This window comes from Adiantum capillus-veneris, chromosome 2 (assembly GCF_014529385.1).
Source record: "Adiantum capillus-veneris isolate H3 chromosome 2, ASM1452938v2, whole genome shotgun sequence".
NCBI lineage: Eukaryota > Viridiplantae > Streptophyta > Polypodiopsida > Polypodiales > Pteridaceae > Adiantum > Adiantum capillus-veneris.
The window spans coordinates 36,008,547-36,027,805 of record NC_140932.1 but is presented as its reverse complement, the minus strand read 5'-3'; the positions used below and the strand labels follow the sequence as shown (position 1 = coordinate 36,027,805).

Genomic DNA, 19,259 nt, shown 5'->3' with positions numbered 1-19,259 from the left:
GTCACATGGACAACAACAAAGTGCTTATGGGCCTTCTAGGGGTTGAGTGATGTACTACAGCCATTGCAAAATTTTGGAATTTTCCAGGTTTTTGCAGCGCAATTGCTTTAAGGGTGAGCGGCAGTTTTGCAGCAGAATCTGATTGGTATTTTTGCAGGTCAGCAGACGCCTTGGTTTTGCAATGTCGCATGCCGCTTCACAACCAGCTGCCTACAGGTTCTAGAGGGACGCAATTTAATGTGTGGGTAGAGTGCAAGGGTCGCTTGCTCTATAGCCAATGCAAGCTTTGCATGAGACCGGGCTCTAAGGAGACACCCCCAAGGGGAGTATAAAGCCAACGCGCCATCAGGGATAGAACCCGAAATTTGAGGGTCGGATTTACTTTCGCTTGTGCTAACCACGAAAGCACTGAACCATTGGTGTCTCATGAGTGGGGCTTTTCTTTACTTCACTTGGGGATCATCAGGCCTCAGCACTAAATAACACGGGGTTTCCAAGCCATGGGATCCACAGTGGGGAACTGAAAGCAGGCGAGGCTTCGAGTTTAGTTATGAACGTTATGCTTGCCACGCACGTCACATGATGCGCGCAAGCGAGGTGGTTAGGCCATCAAACTTGCAAGTGTGAGGTGTCGGGTTCAAATGTGTAACCGCAGCCTCGAGGTTTTCGCGGGGGCCAATAGACGTTCCCAGATCCCACCGCCCAAGAGTCTTAGAGGCACTTCACGTGGAACCATGGCTCGCAACCGGCTGCCGGTTGGCAACCAATAACTACTGAGTTCCATGAAAAGCGAAAATTATGGAAATGCATTGAAAAATGGCATATTTTTCCTCTACGAAGCTGAAAAAGTGAGCAAAGTTTTGTCCTTTTCCATGGTTTCCAGCCTGCTCCACCTCCTCCCCTAGAAGCAGCATCGCAACCGGTTTGCAACCAATTGCAAATTTTTTCCTCGCAACACCTCATGGGAACCAAACTGGTTCGCAATTGATTGGCAACCAGTTGCAAACCAGAGCTCCATGTGAACTGCACCTTTAAGACCCGGTGTTACTTAGTGTTGAGGCTGAGGGACCAGGGTCATCGGGAAAACTGAAGAAGATCTTGTTCTGACAGAAAGACGTCAAAAGCCCAAGAAGTGGAGATTGTGCACGTGCAAGAGTGTCCATTGGCCAATGGCAATTGCTGCCAAAGGAGAGAGAAACAACGGCTATTACCGGCACTCTTACCGGTTTGTTAGAAGTCGGCAAAGCAAGCCCATCAGCCACTTACCGGCACTCTTACCGGCTTCCGTTAAGTCGGTAAAGCAAACCCATCCATTCGTCCAGTGAAGCTAACTTGAGCAATGGTGGCAAACAAATTGCCGAGAAATCAAAGCATGGAGTCTTCCAAGACTGCGAGGAATCCAAGCAAAAATCTACATAAACTCGCACAAAAGCAAGCCAAGCGTCTGCAAGCTCACTCCTCACCATGTTGAAGGAAGACACAGGCTACCCGCGATAATTTGTGGACAGCATGTCATACAAAATCAACACCCTAGAAGCATAGAATCATACAATAGGTCAATGGTTGCCGTGGCCGACGGTGAGGAAGCCGTGATGGTGGATCTGACCCAATTGCAAAGCCTGTAGCATCCACTTACGGAGGAGATAGGAATCAACAAAATGTTAGCAATAGCACTTGATCTACCTCCCACCTGTAAAGTTTTGAAAGAGCTGACAGAAGATGAGCAAGACGAGGATGATGATGAAGTGCCATAGCAGGAGGCGACCCACTGCTGCGAGCAAACAGGATCAAACAACTGAAGAGCATGACACCGGAGCAAGTTGCCAATGACATTGATACAGGCTCCAACTACTTGCACCTGTCTAGCCATGAGAAAGACTAATCAGAAATAAAAAGGAGGAGGTCGATGCCAAGATTGATGCAATCCGCACTTATGATTAAGTATATGCAGCTAACCCCTCTTTACTACAAGAATGGCATATGTGTGCCAAGGTCTCTTCTACAGGAGTTATTGAAACACACTACGGAGTTGCAAGTGTTGGTGGAAAATGCGCTGGAATTGCATGAGCAAGTTCGGTGCCACTGCAAGGGAAGCTTATACACCAAGAAAGAACTGATGCAGAACGGCAGGCAAAGACCATAGTGAAGCAACAGGAGAAGATTGAAGAAATAACAAAGGAAATGAATGAGTTACAAGTGAAAATTTGGCGCCTGCAAAATCGGTTTGGTGACATCAAGAATGTTGAAGCTAAACAAAGAAGGAAGGAGAAGTTTGATGCCAGAACAAAAGATTTCAACAGAATGTAGTGTGAAATGCTAGAGACACAACTAAGAGTTTTGACGATGAGCAAAATTGAAGACAGCAGTAGAAGCATATGCACCCGATGACGATGCAGTGTCAAAGGATTGAAGGTTCCTAGGGGTTCACCACTTCAGTGCAATATTTAAAGGCAGCATGCCAAGATGTTCTTCGACACAATGTTGCAATGCCATAGTTGAGGCATTGTGGCTGCATTGTGCTATTCATGGAGAATCACATGCTGCCACAACAATTAGCATTTTGGCCTTTGCAAGCTTGACCAGTGAGGGTCGATTTGCAACCATTGTCGACACCACTCCCATTATCACCACCTCCACCTCCACTGAATGACGTAGAGCCGTAAGTAGAGGATCTTTAAGTATTAGAGAAGTAACCCACCAAGCCATGTAAGAAGGGTAACAACGAGCATGAGTTACACATTTCTTTTCCATTCTATAAGCCTTATAATTTTGTTTCTGAGAAAGTCAGAGAGCTACTTTTTCATCTTAGCTAGAAAAGGGAGAAAGTTGTACCAAATAAATGATGAATGGAAATAAAGAAAAGATTGTTGCAATCCTTATCCTAGATTCAGAATATCCTTGTAAATTTTGAAGTTATGTTGCTATTATTGATGAAGTTTTAAAGTGTGTAACTATTGTCAATGAAGTTTTGAAGCGTTATTGATTAAATATAAACCTTTAAAGTCTATCTATCTAAAAATGTTAGGCCCAACAAGTGGTGGTTGCATGTCTTCAAAGATCCTTTTGAAACCATCGGGCGTGCCAAGTGTTAGTAGGTAAACCTGTTAACCAATAAAGACTGGTCATCAAATGCCAAGCCGGTTCAAATCTATTGAGACCTGTTTGACCGTTGCCCACATAGTCGTGCACACAAACAGATGTATTCTGTTCTCCCTTGTATTACAAAATACGAATGTTGCGACTCCCATGTGTAGTGTTTGTTCTTCATTCAGTTTGAGAGAGGTCCGCAGAGCACCTGTATGACTTCATACACAATACCCACATAGGTCCTCACAGTCCAACATGCCACGAGGAAGAAATTATTCCTTCACAAATTTCAACTATTGCATCATCTCTAGAGCTTTAAAACAACAATATGAGCTAAGTAAGATGACAATCAAAATAGCCAATCACCACACACCCATTTCCCAGATGCATTGCCAATGATGAGTCTCATTAGGAGATCCTTTCCATCCCTTCAATAAGGCGGGTGACTAAAGAGCAAGACATATCAAACTTAAGATTTTAATGTCAACTCTAGTCACATGTCCGTCACTACTATTGAAAGTGAAACCAAACATATGAAATGACATCGCCAGGCTACCTATGGTTCAGCAGTTTTGCGAAAAATAGAGTAACAATCCAACCATGTAAAAGGACCAACCAAATCAATGAAAGTAGACACAATTCTCTAAAAAGGGAAAGGAAAAAGACACAAGCAACTATTCTCCCTTTAGAACATGAAGGATAGGTTGCAAACCTAGATGTTGGTGCAGGAACGAGTATAGCCACCATGGCAATGTGGGAAAGATGAGGAAAGCATGCTTTGAGAAAATTATGCACAGGGTTGCAACTAGCCAAGCTCGATGTTGAACAACCCCTTGAATTGCTAGCGCGCATAGCGATTGACCAGTTGTGGTCTATCAGAACTTTAACAATTCAAGCACAAACCCAACAAAAAGCTGTAAAAATTAGACAAGCTTTTGAAGCAACATCACTCCTAGATAGAGGTCCACATATGAAATAAAAACCTCCAAGGGATCTTGCTATATGGCAAGGTTGCATCAACAACATTCTGTCACGTCAAATTTGAAGTCTGCTTGGAAAATGTAAGAACCATATTGAAGTGAGAATTCACACGAAACTTGGAACTCAACAGTTGGTATAAAGAGGCATTGTCGAGGCCCTGGGGAACATAACAATAACCATTAACCCACTATTATTCAAAGGACACAGAACAAGAAAAAACACTGCACATCATATCATGGGAAAAATCATAAATGACAAATAACAAAATGCCCTCTACTAAACTGCTGGGGCTACGGGAAGACAGAAACTGACAAGATCATTGCTTTGCAGCTCTATACACGCCTCACACATGTGTGGAAGGTGGGTAACTTTTGTCCGGTTTGAACAACCGCCAAGAGAAAAAGCATACAGGGGCTATTTCCAGACACGTCGTCACATAAGCTTTATCATAAGCCTTAAGTCACCTCATCTGAAAGCAATGGCCTTTTTGTATTCCTCCTGCTTCTGTATGACAAACTCCTTTACCTTTTCTACTTGTCCACTAAGTATAACAGCACCATTTTCCATGTACAAGGCTCCATCTGCATAATCAAGCTCCTCCAGTCTATGAGTAACCCACAAGGCTGTCACTCCATGCGGCCCTCCCACTACCGTCCGCACTGCTTCAATGACTCCCATCTGCAGTGTTTACAGATGAGCAAAAATAACAATTCTATGGTGTGCACGTAATATCTAGCGACCACAGCATACTGGAGCACTATGCTTACAAAAGGCCAAATATTACCTGGTCGCCTTCATCCAGAAATGTGGTAAGCTCATCAAGAAGTAAGACCTTGCTGCTTTCAGCCAATGCTCCAGCAATAGCTACTCTCTGTTTCTGACCACCACTCAAAGTTTGTACAGGTCTCTACAGAAACAAGGCACTTCCTTCACACACGACTAAAAGCAAATTTATCTTTAAACACCTTTCCCAAATTCAAATTCCATCATGTCGACTACCTGATTCAAGTCTGCCAAGCCCACAGCCTCCAAAGCCCTCATAACCCTGCTTCGTACTTCTTCTTCTGATAGTTTAAGCCTTCCAAGCCCGAACGCAACATCCGCTTCTGCTGTCGGCATGACTACCTGGAAAAACAAAAATTTAGCCATAATCTTATCTTTGACAAACTGCCAAAATTAATGATCGAGATGCTCATAATTGGAGGACTACTTGGTGATCAGGATTTTGAAAAACAAAGCTTTTAGGTCCAGCAACATATAGCTTTCCAGATGTGGGCTTCAAAAGCCCCGCCAGAGCCTGCAATTTGCAAGAGAGATGTTAGGATTTCATCCACACTCTCCAATCAATCAAGAAATTTACTTGAAAATGGAGTAAAACAGCTGAAGATTCACTACAACTCAATGAGGCTATAGTGCATAAAATGGCCAACCCATGTATTCATTTTGTAGAGCAATTTAGTGTAGTTGTATATAGTTCTGGCACTTGCTAATAATCAAGCACTCGCGCATTCCACTAGTGTTTTAGTAATTGTCATTATGAGTGATCAAGTGCATATGTTTATTCCAAGCACGTGAGCCTTTCCTCTTCACACGACCATACTTTTCATGTCGACATGTCAACCGTTGACTCAAAAGGTGATGGTGTTGGATCATCATCAAGTGCTACATGGGATCGGTATAACACGTGAAACTGAGGAAGATACCTACCCTTCCAACTTTTCCGACAGATCGTTAGTTGGATGGTACCAACCATAGGTGATGGTGGTCTTCGACTCGTAGGATCTGGAGTTCTTTGCAATCTAGAAGGTGGAGAAGCCATCCAAAGCGGAAGAGGGTGCACTCTGGGAGTGTGTCAATGATCGAATGTGGTCCTTTATCGCAAACCTTGGAGCATGTGAAGGCAATGACGAGTGCCAAGCAGATTTGGGATCATTTGGAGTCTACCCATGAGCATGTTACTCCTATGAAGTTGGTTGCTTTGCAAGTGCAATTGATCAACCTGGATGCAGCCCATGCTTCTTCCATGAGGGTTCACACCCAATCATTGCGATACGAGATTCTTCAAATGGAAAAAAACATAGACTCAAAGGACATGGCCATCTACTTGATGTCCAGTTACCACCGTCGTAGTCGGGTTTTTATTATTCAATGATTACAATTGGATGACTGAATACTATCACGTGGGAGGAGTTAGTGCCGATGGTTTTCGACCACGAGGAGCAGTTCAAATCCCTCATTAGATCGAGAACTTCTGATTCAATGCAGGCTTTGGCCAAAGATTCCATAGGGAAACAGAAGGTTGGATACAGTGGCCCAGTTCTTCAAAGATCGAGCAAGCCCAAAGATATTGTAATAATTGTGGAGAGAAGGGTAATCACTGTAACCGGCTTGGACACCCCAGACAGAAAATCCTCAACAACACAAGAACAGAACTCAAAAACCTTTTACACTTTAACTGCAAAACACTTTGGAAGTCCACATGAAGCGGTGAAGTCCTCTTCTAGATGCACTGACCCCAAAGTCTGGCGCCCCTTTTGTACTTCTTTCTGTACTGATAATCACAAAGTACAACTGCTTGAACCATACACCAATCTGCATAATAGCTCCTCAAGGCACACTTCTAAAGGCACCAGCCAAAAAACAGAGACCCCTATAAACAGGGAACCCCCAAAAGCAGTAGTGCTAAAAATAGTAGTTCTAAAAGCTCCGCAAAAATTGGCGTCCAAAAACTGGAAATGTGGCTGCTGTATGGATCCACATTTTGTAGTGAAAATTTCGGCGTGTTTTACGGCTACCATGTCATCATCTACATTTGCTCTCTCTCTTTCCTCGGTTATTGGGCCACCACTTCATCACTTTGGGACATACTCCCCCATTGAAAGAAGAGTAATCACCCTTGATTACGCCTACAAGACAAATACAAGACAAAACATAGCTCAGTAGGCATTGATTCTATGCACACATGCAACAGACCACACACGATATTCCACTGTCACAACTCGGTGACGTGGCTGCCCAGTACACACACACACCCTCTGGCAAGGACCCCCCTTGCAGAAATGATGACGTGGCAGGCTGTCCTGAAATGCTGACGTGGCAAATTGTACGGAAGTCCCCGGAAATTGCGGCCCTGGGCTGACACGTGGCAGGCTGTACGGACGTCCGCGTTTTGCGGCGGGATTTGCGGCAGCAGAAAAGCAGGGCAGATTTGCTTGGGCTTTTGCTTTATCTGGCTACGCAATTGGAGTTGGAGAGAGAGAGAGAGAGAGAGAGAGAGAGAGAGAGAGAGAACTAAAAGCCCTGCTTTATTACTACTCAAAGGAGAGAGAGAGAGAGAGAGAGAGAGAGAGAGAGAGAGAGAGAGAGCTTGTGAGAAACAGAGAGCTTTTGCTTTATCTGGCAAGGCTTTTGATTTTCAGCTTTTGGGGCTCTGCTTTTGGCATCCCTTGTAAACCTTTAAATAAGTGGGCAGGCCTCCCACTTCTCAGAGCATCTGGACGTAGAGTCTGAGAGTGAGAGCCTCCCACTCACTTGTACTTTTACAACAGATTAATACAAAAGGAAATACCGAAAGGGGCGCCAGTCTTTGGGGCCAACATCTCTAGGCACGGAACTCCGCCGGGCCAGTGTCGAATCAATTGTGAACTATGAACTGTTTTGAAGTGATTTCTTGTGGTGTCGCACTAGATTCTTGACTTGGAATGTCTAAGTCTGTTACATCCACAAAGCAAGTCATTAAACAATCATAATCCCATTCACGTCATTATCCCCGTCGAGATCTCAAATACAAATCATGATCATTATAACTCATTTGGCAATCACATTCGGACCGCGCGAATCTTTTCACGGATGTCTTAATCTACTAAATCTCGTTACGGAGCTAGACCAAAGGCCTCAAGGTATAGCTCTAGTAACTAAGTACTTGCTAGGTCCTCCTCTTCCATCCACTTTGCATCAAGATCCAGATAATTCTTGAACTTGACCAAATATCAACGCACCAGCTTACCTTTCCTCTTTCCTTGTGTGCTCAGACGCATCCTAGTATAACAATCTCTACTGCTGGTTGCTGGTTGCTGCCTGCTCCCTATCCTTTGGCAACTCCGCTTGAAAGGTCTCAAAAGACTCGCATGAAAAGCATTGTGAATTCTCCAAGTATCTGACAACTTCAATGTGAAGGATACGTCGTTTAAATTCTCCTGAATCTGGAAGGGCCCTTAGTATCGGATACTAAGCTTTGGATGTCACGTGCACATCTAACCCTATGTGCATGTGGACAAGCTATAACTCCTACTTCTAGGGTTTAGGTCAGCCTAGGAATTATTCTGGCACCTTTGTGAGCCTGTACGCAGGACGTGCATGCCCGAGCACTTTAGAGTAGTTGCATACCCTCTGATTACACAGTCCATATAGTACCATTAGTCCCAAGCCTAGGCAATTTACCGCATGTAAACCACCCTTATTAGTGAGTTGTCAAACTTATTAGTATGTGACTTTTAAGCCTTATTTCAAGATCGGGGAGGTCAAGGGGATGCTTATAGGTAGCCAAGGGGACGCTTGCAAAGACCAGAAACAGAAGAAGAAGAAGTACAAACAGTACCGCAGCACCAAGGACCAGCAATACCCTCAGCCTTAGCCAGCGTTTTCAGCCATCAAGCCAGCGTTTTCAGCATCGCCCAAGTCAATGTTTTCAGCCATCAAGCCAGCGTTTCAGCATCGCCATCATTAGCATTTCCGACGTCGCAGATTTCAGCCCATGCCGCTTCAGGAACCTGCCGATGAGAGGGTGAGTGAAACCGGCCTGTAGGGCGGTAGGTGTTGGCTTTCACCCAAAATTCTTTACTTTAGACACACACACAGAGCACTTTGCGAAGGGAACCTGCGACGGGAATTAACACTTAAGCACACACACGGCTCGGAAGCTAGAATGCTCCAAGAAGACGCCGACAACCTGTAGACCCCAAAATTGGCGCCCCTTTGGGTATTTCTTTATACTTTGAGAGGGTAAATTACAAAGTAGAGTCCTATGAATCCTTTACCTGTATCCCGCTAGATACTACCTGATTTGGCCAAATTTTGGCAACATAAAAACCCCAAAACTTGCGCGAAATCAATTCCCCTGCTGGATCTCACTTGCACTGCTGTAAACCCTCTGATTCCTGCCCAAAAACAGTAAATTCAGGTCGCTGTATTTACTGGCTTTTGCCATGTTTTCAGCCTAAACAGTTCCCGAACTGTTCTCTGCCAGTGGGGCACAATTCCCAAGGGTCCTGGCGTCCGTATGGCTGAAAAACAGTCAATTTTCTGCGCATACAGAGCGCTGAATTTGCACATGTACGGTGAGGTTATGACCCTCACCGGTGCCTACTTTGGAGTAGCAGCTAGCTACCCCTCTTCTTGCTCAAGGAGGCTCTTTCCTCATCACAAAAGCATGAACCCACATAGGTGTACAACACTCAAATGAAGAGCCCACTTGTGGGGCATCACATAACTGCACGTAGGGGAGAGAGAGAGCAGTGTGTAGCGTGCAGGGCATCACTCCTAGCACCACACTGTACATGGGAGGGAAAGAAAGCACTCCATAGCTCTTAACCTAAGACAAATTCTGAATGAAGCATCCCCCTAGCATAAATCGAGCGCCCCCTCTTCTGCGCTTGACCTGTAATGCATTTGTGAACAAATAGATGCAAAAAGGGGAAGATTTTCATGGTTGCCAAAACCTGAGTATCGCTGAAAACGCAGAAAACAGCCATGTAAACACGCATCTGATGCCTTCCAATGTTGAAAATGAGCCCCTCAGACCTAGATAAAGTCATGGGAAGCTCAAAAATGGAAAGAAATGGCTGAAAACCACAGTTATCAGCCTCCAAAACTGCTCCAAAAAGTCAATTACGAGTTTTGTTCTCCCAAACTTGGTAAATAGGCCAAAAAGTGCCACTTGGCACTCATGCATGCAATTTCCCCGCAGTGGGCTTCTTGCTTAAAAATCTCTCACTGGTGCATCAGTTGACTTTGCAGCAGAGTAATAAAATGTTCCCCTTGTCATTTTGAAGCTAATGACGCGAATAGATTTCGTAGCCCAAAATAGCAATTCTCTAAATTTTAGGGGATGCTTCCATTGGACTCCCTTTGGTCATCTGACAATCTATCCTCATTGGGACCACATCCAAAAGTGCAATATGGCCCAACTATAGGATACTTTCTATTGGTAGTCCCACCTTGACTTTATGGCTTTATTGAGTTCACTTCCTAGTATCCACCAACTTGCTAAGTGCGACCGGGGGACCTACATGATCTTGCACTGAGCCTAGATATCCTCTTACTATACAAATTCCAGTGCCAACCCACTTCCCGTCTACGGGTGAAACTACCGTTCACATTGGCCATACAATGTCCGACCATTTGCAACTTCAAAAAGAGGGTCTCAAATATTAAATAAAAATCATTGGAAAGAAACCAACAACTAAGGTTAGCAATTGCCACGTCCTCGTGACATACCCCCCTCTTGAAATCGCAAATGTCCTCGATTGCATACCATAAATACATGCCATTCATTGATGATCTTGTGTTGTTCGCACTCTTTTATCATCGTATGTATCCGCAAGAAAGGTCGTAACACATAGATACAAATGACTTAATGAGACCTTCATACTTTTGTCATTTCCATCTATTACACTGAATTCATATGTACATTTGATGTGCTAATTCTATCATTATCCCTTCTTTGCACACGTTGGGGTGGGGCATAAATAGATTGTAACCCAAAGACCTCAAGGTAAAGCTGCAATACTTTTTGTAACTCTGACAGTTCATGCTCTTCCATCCACTTTGCATCCATAGGTGGATAGTTCTTGAACTTCACCACATAGCATTTTGCAACCTGTCCCTTAACTTTTTACCTGTGCAAGAGGCTCTTGCCTCTGCAAACGAGCATAATTCCACAACACTGACGTACCACCCACGACCAAGTAAGCTCAAATTTCAAGATGATTTGCCAATGCGTCAAAGAATCCAAGCAATCGCCTCAGAGAATCGACAAGCAGTGTGCCACCTGGGAGACCCACATCACTCCCGCAAGAGATCTAGTGACCAATCTACCACCGTGAGACCTCCCCCTATCTCATCTTGGTTCATACTTGCAAACCCTAAAAACGCAGCAGAAAATCAGCCCTAATTTGACCACTTTCTAGCAAGGCGAACATGGGGAATTTCCTGTGCCCTTCCCTCTGTCGGCCATAGAGTGATCCCACGTTCCTATACTCTGTGTCTTTACCCAAAACAACCGAGGCTCACTCTTTGAGGAAAAAGTGATTGATGTCCCGGCAACGGTACCTTGAAACGGGCCCGTAGGGTGGTAGGCGTTGGCTTTCACCCGAAATTCTTTATTTTAGACACACACACAGAGCACTTTGCAAAGGGAACCTGCGACGGGAATTAACACTTAAGCACACACACAGCTCGGAAGCTAGAATGCTCCGAGCAGACGCCGACAACTTGTAAGCCCCAAAATTGGCGCCCCTTTCGGTATTTCTTTATACTTTGAGAGGATAAATTACAAAGTAGAGTCCTAGGAATCCTTTACCCGTATCCCGCTAGATACTACCCGATTTGGCCAAATTTCGGTAACATAACAACCCCAAAACTTGCACGAATTCAATTCCCCTACTGGATCTCACTTGCACTGGCACAAACCCTCCGATTCTTGCCCAAAAGCAGTAAATTCAGGTCACTGTATTTACTTGTTTTTGCCCTTTTTCCAGCCCTAAACAGTCCTCGAACTGTTCTCTGCCAATGGGGCATGATTCCCAAGGGTTTTGGCATCCCTATGGCTGAAAACAGTCAATTTTCTGCGCATACACAGCGCTGAATTTGCACCTGTATGGTGAGGTTATGACCCTCACCGGTGCCTGCTTTGGAGTAGCAGCTAGCTACCCCTGTTCCTACTCAAGGAGGCTCTTGCTTCAGCACAAAAGCATGAACCCACACAGCTGTACATCACTCAAATGAAGAGCCCTCTTGTGGGGCATCACATACTGCACGTAGGGGAGAGAGAGCAGTGTGTAGCGTGCAAGGCATCACTCCTAGAACCACACTATACATGGGAGGGAAAGAAAGCACTCCATAGCTCTTAACCTGTGACAAGTTCTTAATGAAGCATCCCCCCAGCATAAATCGAGCGCCCCCTCTTCTGCGCTTGACCAGTAATGCATCTGTGAACAAATAGGTGCAAAAAGGGGAAGGTTTCCATGGCTGCCAAAACCTGCGTATCGCTGAAAACGCAGCGAAACAGCTCTGTAAACACACATCTGATGCCTTCCAATGCTGAAAATGAGCCCCTTGGACCTAGATACAGTCATGGGAAGCTCAAAAATGGAGTTATCATCCTCTAAAACTGCTCCAAAAAGTAAGTTACGAGTTTTGTTCTTCCAAACTTGGTAAATTGGCCAAAAAGTGTCACTTGGCACTCATGCATGCAATTTCCCCGCATTGGGCTTCCTGCTTAAAAATCTCTCAACTGGTGCAGTTGACTTTGCAACAGAGTAATAAAATGTTCCCCTTGTCATTTTGAAGCTAATGACGCGAATAGATTTCGTGGCCCAAAATAGCAATTCCCTAAATTTTAGGGGATGCTTCCGTTGGACTCCCATTGGTCATTTGACCATCTATCCTCATTGGGACCGCATCCCAAAGTGCAATATGGCCCAACTGTAGGATACTTGCTATTGGTAATCCCACCTTGACTTTATGGCTTTATTGAGTTCACTTCTAGTATCCACCAATTTGCTAAGTGCGACGGGGGGACCTACATGATCTTGCACTGAGCCTAGACATCCTCTTACTATACAAATTCCAGTGCCGACCCACTTCCCGTCTGCGGGTGAAACTACCGTTCACATTGGCCATACAATGTCCGACCATTTGCAACTTCAAAAAGAGGGTCTCAAATATTAAATAAAAATCATTGGAAAGAAACCAACAACTAAGGTTAGCAGTTGCCACGTCCTCGTGACATACCCCCCTCTTGAAATCGCAAACGTCCTCGATTGCATACCATAAATACATGCCACTAATGATCTTGTGTTGTTAGCACTCTTTTATCATCGTATGTATCCGCAAGAAAGGTCGTAACACATAGATACAAATGACTCATACTTTTGTCATTTCCATCTATTACACTGAATTCATATATACATTTGATGTGCTAGTTCTATCATTATCCCTCCTTTGTACACGTTGGGTTGGGGCATAAATAGGTTGTAACCCAAAGACCTCAAGGTAAAGCTGCAATACATTTGGTAACTCTGACAGTTCATGCTCTTCCATCCACTTTGCATCCATAGGTGGATAGTTCTTGAACTTCACCACATAGCATTTTGCAACCTGTCCCTTAACTTTTTACCTGTGCAAGAGGCACTTGCCTCTGCAAACGAACATAATTCCACAACACAGACGTACCACCCACGACCAAGTAAGCTCAAATTTCAAGATGATTTACCAATGTGTCAAAGAATCCAAGCAATCGCCTCAGAGAATCGGCAAGCAACGTGCCACTTGGGAGACCCGCATCACTCCCGCAGGAGATCTAGTGGCCAATCTACCACCGTGAGACATCTCCCTATCTCATCTTGGTTCATACTTGCAAACCCTAAAAACGCAACAGAAAATCAGTCTTAACCCTTTGTCGGCCATAGTGTAATCCCGCGTTCTTGTACTCTGTGTCTTTACCCAAAACAACCGAGGCTCACTCTTTGAGGAAAAAGTGATTGATGTCCCGGCAACGGAACCTTGAAACCGGCCCATAAGGTGGTAGGCGTTGGCTTTCACCCGAAATTCTTTATTTTAGACACACACACAGAGCACTTCGCAAAGGGAACCTGCGACAGGAATTAACACTTACGCACACACACGGCTCAGAAGCTAGAATGCTCCGAGCAGACGCCGACAACCTGTAGGCCCCAAAATTGGCGCCCCTTTCGGTATTTCTTTATACTTTGAGAGGGTAAATTACAAAGTAGAGTCTTGGGAATCCTTTACCTGTATCCCGCTAGATACTACCTGATTTGGCCAAATTTCGGCAACATAACAACCCCAAAACTTGCACAAAATCAATTCACTGGCGTAAACTGTTGCAAAATTGGCTTTATCAAACAGGAAAATAATTCAAAATGAATTATTGGATTTATAAGTGAGAGGGTTTTCTCGCTTGGAACACCAAGAAACTAATTCTAAATGAATTATTGGAATTTTTAGTGAGAGGGTTTTTTCTCACTGGAGACATCCGAGTACAGAGTATTCCTAGTGCGTCATTCAAAGTAATGACGGGAGCACTGTGAACGGGAATATCGGTAAGGCCACCAAGAACGGGTACTTCTGATGCGTCACATCGGATGGGTGACAGGGAGCATCGGGAAGAAGTATCCGACCATCCGGGAACGGACATCTCTCATGCGTCATAGGATGGGTGACATAGAGCATCGTGAAGGGGATTGTACCGTAATTTCGGTAGGAAAGAACTAGGTGATGGGTATTCCTGATGCGTCACAAGGTGGGTGACAAGTGCATCGGAAAGGGGATATCCATGGTCGAGAGGAAATCTGAACTGGAAAAGAGGAATACACGTAAAGACGCAAGCACAAGAATAAAGATGGGTTCTAAGAAGCTTTTCTTAAAAAGCGGAATATTTTAACGAGTTTTCCGAGAAGAGCAAATGCTTTCCCGCGAGGAATCTATGTATGCATTGCATTTGTGCATGTGGTTGCATCCAGGGACGCCTGGGAAGTGTTGTGAAAGGCATTGTTTTTAACTTATAAGGTTTTATTGAGTTTTTGGGCAGATTCAGACCAATTTTAAAATATGCCGGCCGCCCACTTAATAAGTGGACAGCCACTTAGAAAATAAAGCAACAAAACAAGCCAGCGAATTCTCTCTCCCTATTTCAGGTAGAACAGAGGGGGGGGAAAAAAAAAAAATTGCCGCGATCTCTACGCGAGCAGCTATTCGCGCCGTGGTGAAGGAGCTATAAAAGCACCACATGCCCTCATTGAAAAGGGGTTACCAACGCCAGCAAGAGAAGACTCTGCCGCCAGAAGACGCGAGAGATCGCGCGACTACGAAGCACGGAAGTCGCTTTTCTCGCGCAAGAGCGACAGGTACCTATTGTGGATTCGCCATACGAATTGTTGTCGTGTGTTTGCGTGTGTGTTTGCAAGTACTTCATCGCGAAGGAGAAGCGAGAAGGCTTTCGGCCTACGCTTGGGAATTCCGGAAACAGAATTCGGAAATTGTATGCGGAGTCTCAACTCCAAGTACAGACGGAAAAAGAATTGAGAGCTTGTCTCTCGGATTTCCCTTACGAGAAGGAACGACCATCGAGTCAGAGATTTAGAACGGAGGGGTTTTCTCCGGTTCTTGTGCTTGTAAAAAGATTCCCCCTAATAAAGAATACTCTTTAAGGGGGGGACCAGCCCATCTTCTGGTCCCCAGTACTGTGTCGATCTTCTCTCTCTCTCTATTTATTTCTCTCTATATCCTTTGGCTTCAGTATTAAGTGATAAATTCTATTTATCCGAGTATATTTTATATTGCTATGCGCTCCCGTTTGTGACACAAACCCTCTGATTCTTGCCCAAAAACAGCAAATTCAGGTCGTTGTATTTACTTGTTTTTGCCCTGTTTCCAGCCTTAAACAGTCTCCGAACAATCCTCTGTCAGTGGGGCACGCTTCCCAAGGGTTCTGGCGTCCGTATGGCTGAAAAACAATCAATTTTCTGTGCACACACAGCGCTGAATTTGCACCTATACGGTGAGGTTATGACCCTTACCGGTGCCTGCTTTGGAGTAGCAGCTAGCTACCCCTGTTCCTGCTCAAGGAGGCTCTTGCCTCAGCACAAAAGCATGAACCCACACAGCTGTACATCACTCAAATGAAGAGCCCTCTTGTGGGGCATCACATAACTACAGGTAGGGGAGAGAGAGCAGTGTGTAGCGTGCAGGGCATCACTCCTAGCACCACACTGTACATGGGAGGGAAAGAAAGCACTCCATAGCTCTTAACCTGTGAACAGGTTCTCAATGAAGCATCCCCCCAGCATAAATCGAGCGCCCCCTCTTTTGCGCTTGACCTGTAATGCATCTGTGAACAAATAGATGCAAAAAGGGGAAGATTTCCATGGCTGCCAAAATTTGCGTATCGCTGAAAACGCAGCAAAACAGCTCTGTAAGCATGCATCTGATGCCTTCAAATGCTGAAAATGAGTCCCTCGGACCTAGATAAAGTCATGGGAACCTCAAAAATAGAGAGAAATGGCTGAAAATCACAGTTATCAGCCTCCAAAACTGCTCCAAAAAGTCAGTTACGAGTTTTGTTCTCCCAAACTTAGTAAATTGGCCAAAAAGTGCTACTTGGCACTCATGCATGCAATTTCCCCGCATTGGGCTTCCTGCTTAAAAATCTCTAAACTGGTGCATCAGTTGACTATGCAGCAGAGTAATAAAGTGTTCCCCTTGTCATTTTGAAGCTAATAACGCGAATAGATTTCGTGGCCCAAAATAGCAATTCCCTAAATTTTAGAGGATGCTTCCGTTGGACTCCCATTGGTCATCTGACCATCCTCATTGGGACCGCATCCAAAAGTGCAATATGGCCCAACTATCAGATACTTTCTATTGGTAGTCCCACCTTGACTTTATGCATTTATTTAGTTCACTTCCTAGTATACACGAATTTGCTAAGTGCGACGGGGGGACCTACATGATCTTGCACTGAGCCTAGACATCCTCTTACTATACAAATTCCAGTGCCGACCCACTTCCCGTCTGCAGGTGAAACTACCGTTCACATTGGTATGTCCGACCATTTGCAACTTCAAAAAGAGGGTCTCAAAAATTAAATAAAATTCATTGGAAAGAAACCAACAACTAAGGTTAGCACTTGCCACGTCTTCGTGATAGTGAGCGTGTTTTCTTTCCACTTAATTTGTGGATCATGCTCTCGAAACCATTTAATGCCGAAATCATATCACATCATGAGAGAGAAGAAACAACAAATTTCGACGAAAAGATGCATGCTGAATAGAGACTAACACACTAGGACACTCGTGCGGGAGAAAAGGGTGCATGCTGGGAGCGAATCAAGACACCTCGATAGGAGATGCTGGAAGAGCTTCTAGGCGAGCCCTCTTTACAAGAAAATCACTGATCACATTATGCATACTGCCATAGTCAAACAAGACCACAATGCGTTGACCATTTACATGCCCATAACACTTAAAGAGAGACTCATCAAGGTGCTCATCAGAGACAAGTTGTGTACTTCTTGGGTTTATCAAAGTGCTGACAGAAGATGTGGAGCTCTGTGCTCTAGGTGTGAAAGAAGATTGAGAAGAAGACCGTTCTTACCATTCGATGGGTTCTGAGGATTCTGTGTCACAAGACGGGCACCACGTGCCAATAGAAAAGAACAGATTGAATAGACTTTGAGCACTTCAATAACAACTGAACTGAGAGAGAGAGAGAGCACACGCAACACGGAGTGGCAGAATTCCACCCCAGAGAGTAATGGCCCCAAACCTTGGCACCCCTTTCGATATTTCTTTATATTGCATCAACGCAGTACAAGCCGGTACTCCAGACTCTACATCTTCTCCAAGAAGCATGCCCGAGAATGAGCCCATGGCCTCTTATCTAAAGGCCCTAGGCCCAAAAGCAATTTACATGAAAAGCCTTCAAACTCAAAAGCATCTGGTCCAAAAGCGATGCCCAAAAGCTGCCAGCGTAATTTACGGGAATCCGTACAATTGCCACATCAACAGGGCAAATCATGAAAATCCGTACAAGCTGCCACGTCAGCAAGTCAACGCAATTTTCGGAGCGTCCGTACTGCTGCCACGTCATCAACTGTGCAAGTATTTTTGTGTGTGTGTGTGGGTCCTGCTTTATTTTGATCCCTTTATGTCACTTGGGCCACGGCGAACCAGGTCCCATAAGTCAGTAGAATTTCTTCTTCTGTTATTGCTTGTTCTTCTTAGGTTTTAGGCCCCTCGGCCGTGATCTAAAGGTTGGCTTTGCTCTTCAGTGACTTGACACGTCAACAGTTTGTGACGTTCTGAGAGGTACTTTGAGACGACTTGGCCTGCTTGGGCTTGCCTTTGTTGTGCTTCATTTCTTGGGCGAGAGCAATCGCCACTCCCATGTTGTAGTCTGTAGGGCTAAAGACTTGCACATCAAACTTGATGTCCTCGTCTAACCCAAAAAGGAAAGACTCGTTTCTTTCGACATCCGACTTTCGCAATTGGACGCCGACCTGCAAAATACGGTTAGAAAAAGACATGCCAGGAGATCCATTTTGCTTGAGACCACGCCAATCTTCTTTTAACCAAACTAGGTACTATGGTGGCATGAAGCGAGCCTTGAGCTTGTCTTGGAAGCTCCAACTCACAGAGAGGAGAACGCCTTCCTCGGCATGCTCGAGGTGCTCAGCCAATTGTGACTCCTACCAAGCTTGATACCACATAATGGCAACCCCTGCTAGATACATGACAGCCGTCAAAACTTTATTGTTACTTGTTTTCTTGTTAGTCGCAAAGTAAGCATTAAATTGATGCAACCACGAATGAATCACAGAAGCATCCATCTTACCGTCATACTTACTAAACGTCAAACTTCTCAGTGACTGGATTGTTGGAGTCGTCGCCTCTATCAGTGCTACGAGAAGATTCACCTGCTTCTTTGAGTGGCTAGCTACTCCTGTTCCTACTCAAAGAGGCTCTTGCCTCGGCACAAAAGCATATGACCACACAATTGTACATAGGTCAAATGAAAAGCCCTCTTGTGGGGCATCACATAACTGCACGCAGGGGACAGAGAGAGTAGTGAATGTTGTGCAAGGCTTCATTTCTTGCACTTCATTGTACATAGAGGGTAGGCAAACACACAGTAGCTTTGGTACCTACAACAATCCACCATACGACTGAAAATGCAGCCCCACGTTTAATTTCAACGCCTCTCTCTCTCTCAAGCTGGGAAGTGCCCAAAAATGTGCCAGATGGCACTCATGCATGGTTTTCCCGTTTTGTACCTTCCGGTCTAAAAATATCTCAACCGATTGCTCAATTGACTTAGCGCCAAAGTAATAAAATGTTCCTCTTGTCATTCCGGAGCTAATGACGCAAACAGATTTCATGGCCCAAAATAGC

General features: G+C 44.7%; 1 protein-coding gene across 2 annotated transcripts in view; it reads right to left on the bottom strand.

Annotated features, from left to right (window-relative positions):
* Positions 1 to 4,279: 4,279 nt before the first annotated feature.
* The window catches only part of ABCI10 (ABC transporter family protein), a 29,392-nt gene continuing 14,412 nt past the window's right edge, over positions 4,280 to 19,259 (bottom strand). For both annotated transcript variants that reach the window (XM_086484602.1, XM_086484610.1), the window contains exons 3-6: positions 5,279 to 5,365; positions 5,068 to 5,193; positions 4,853 to 4,975; positions 4,280 to 4,746 (exon numbers count right to left, since the gene is read on the bottom strand). In XM_086484602.1, coding sequence (XP_086340728.1) covers positions 4,534 to 4,746; positions 4,853 to 4,975; positions 5,068 to 5,193; positions 5,279 to 5,365 — 549 coding nt within the window. In that variant the 3' untranslated portion in view covers positions 4,280 to 4,533. The remainder of the gene's footprint in view (positions 4,747 to 4,852; positions 4,976 to 5,067; positions 5,194 to 5,278; positions 5,366 to 19,259) is intronic.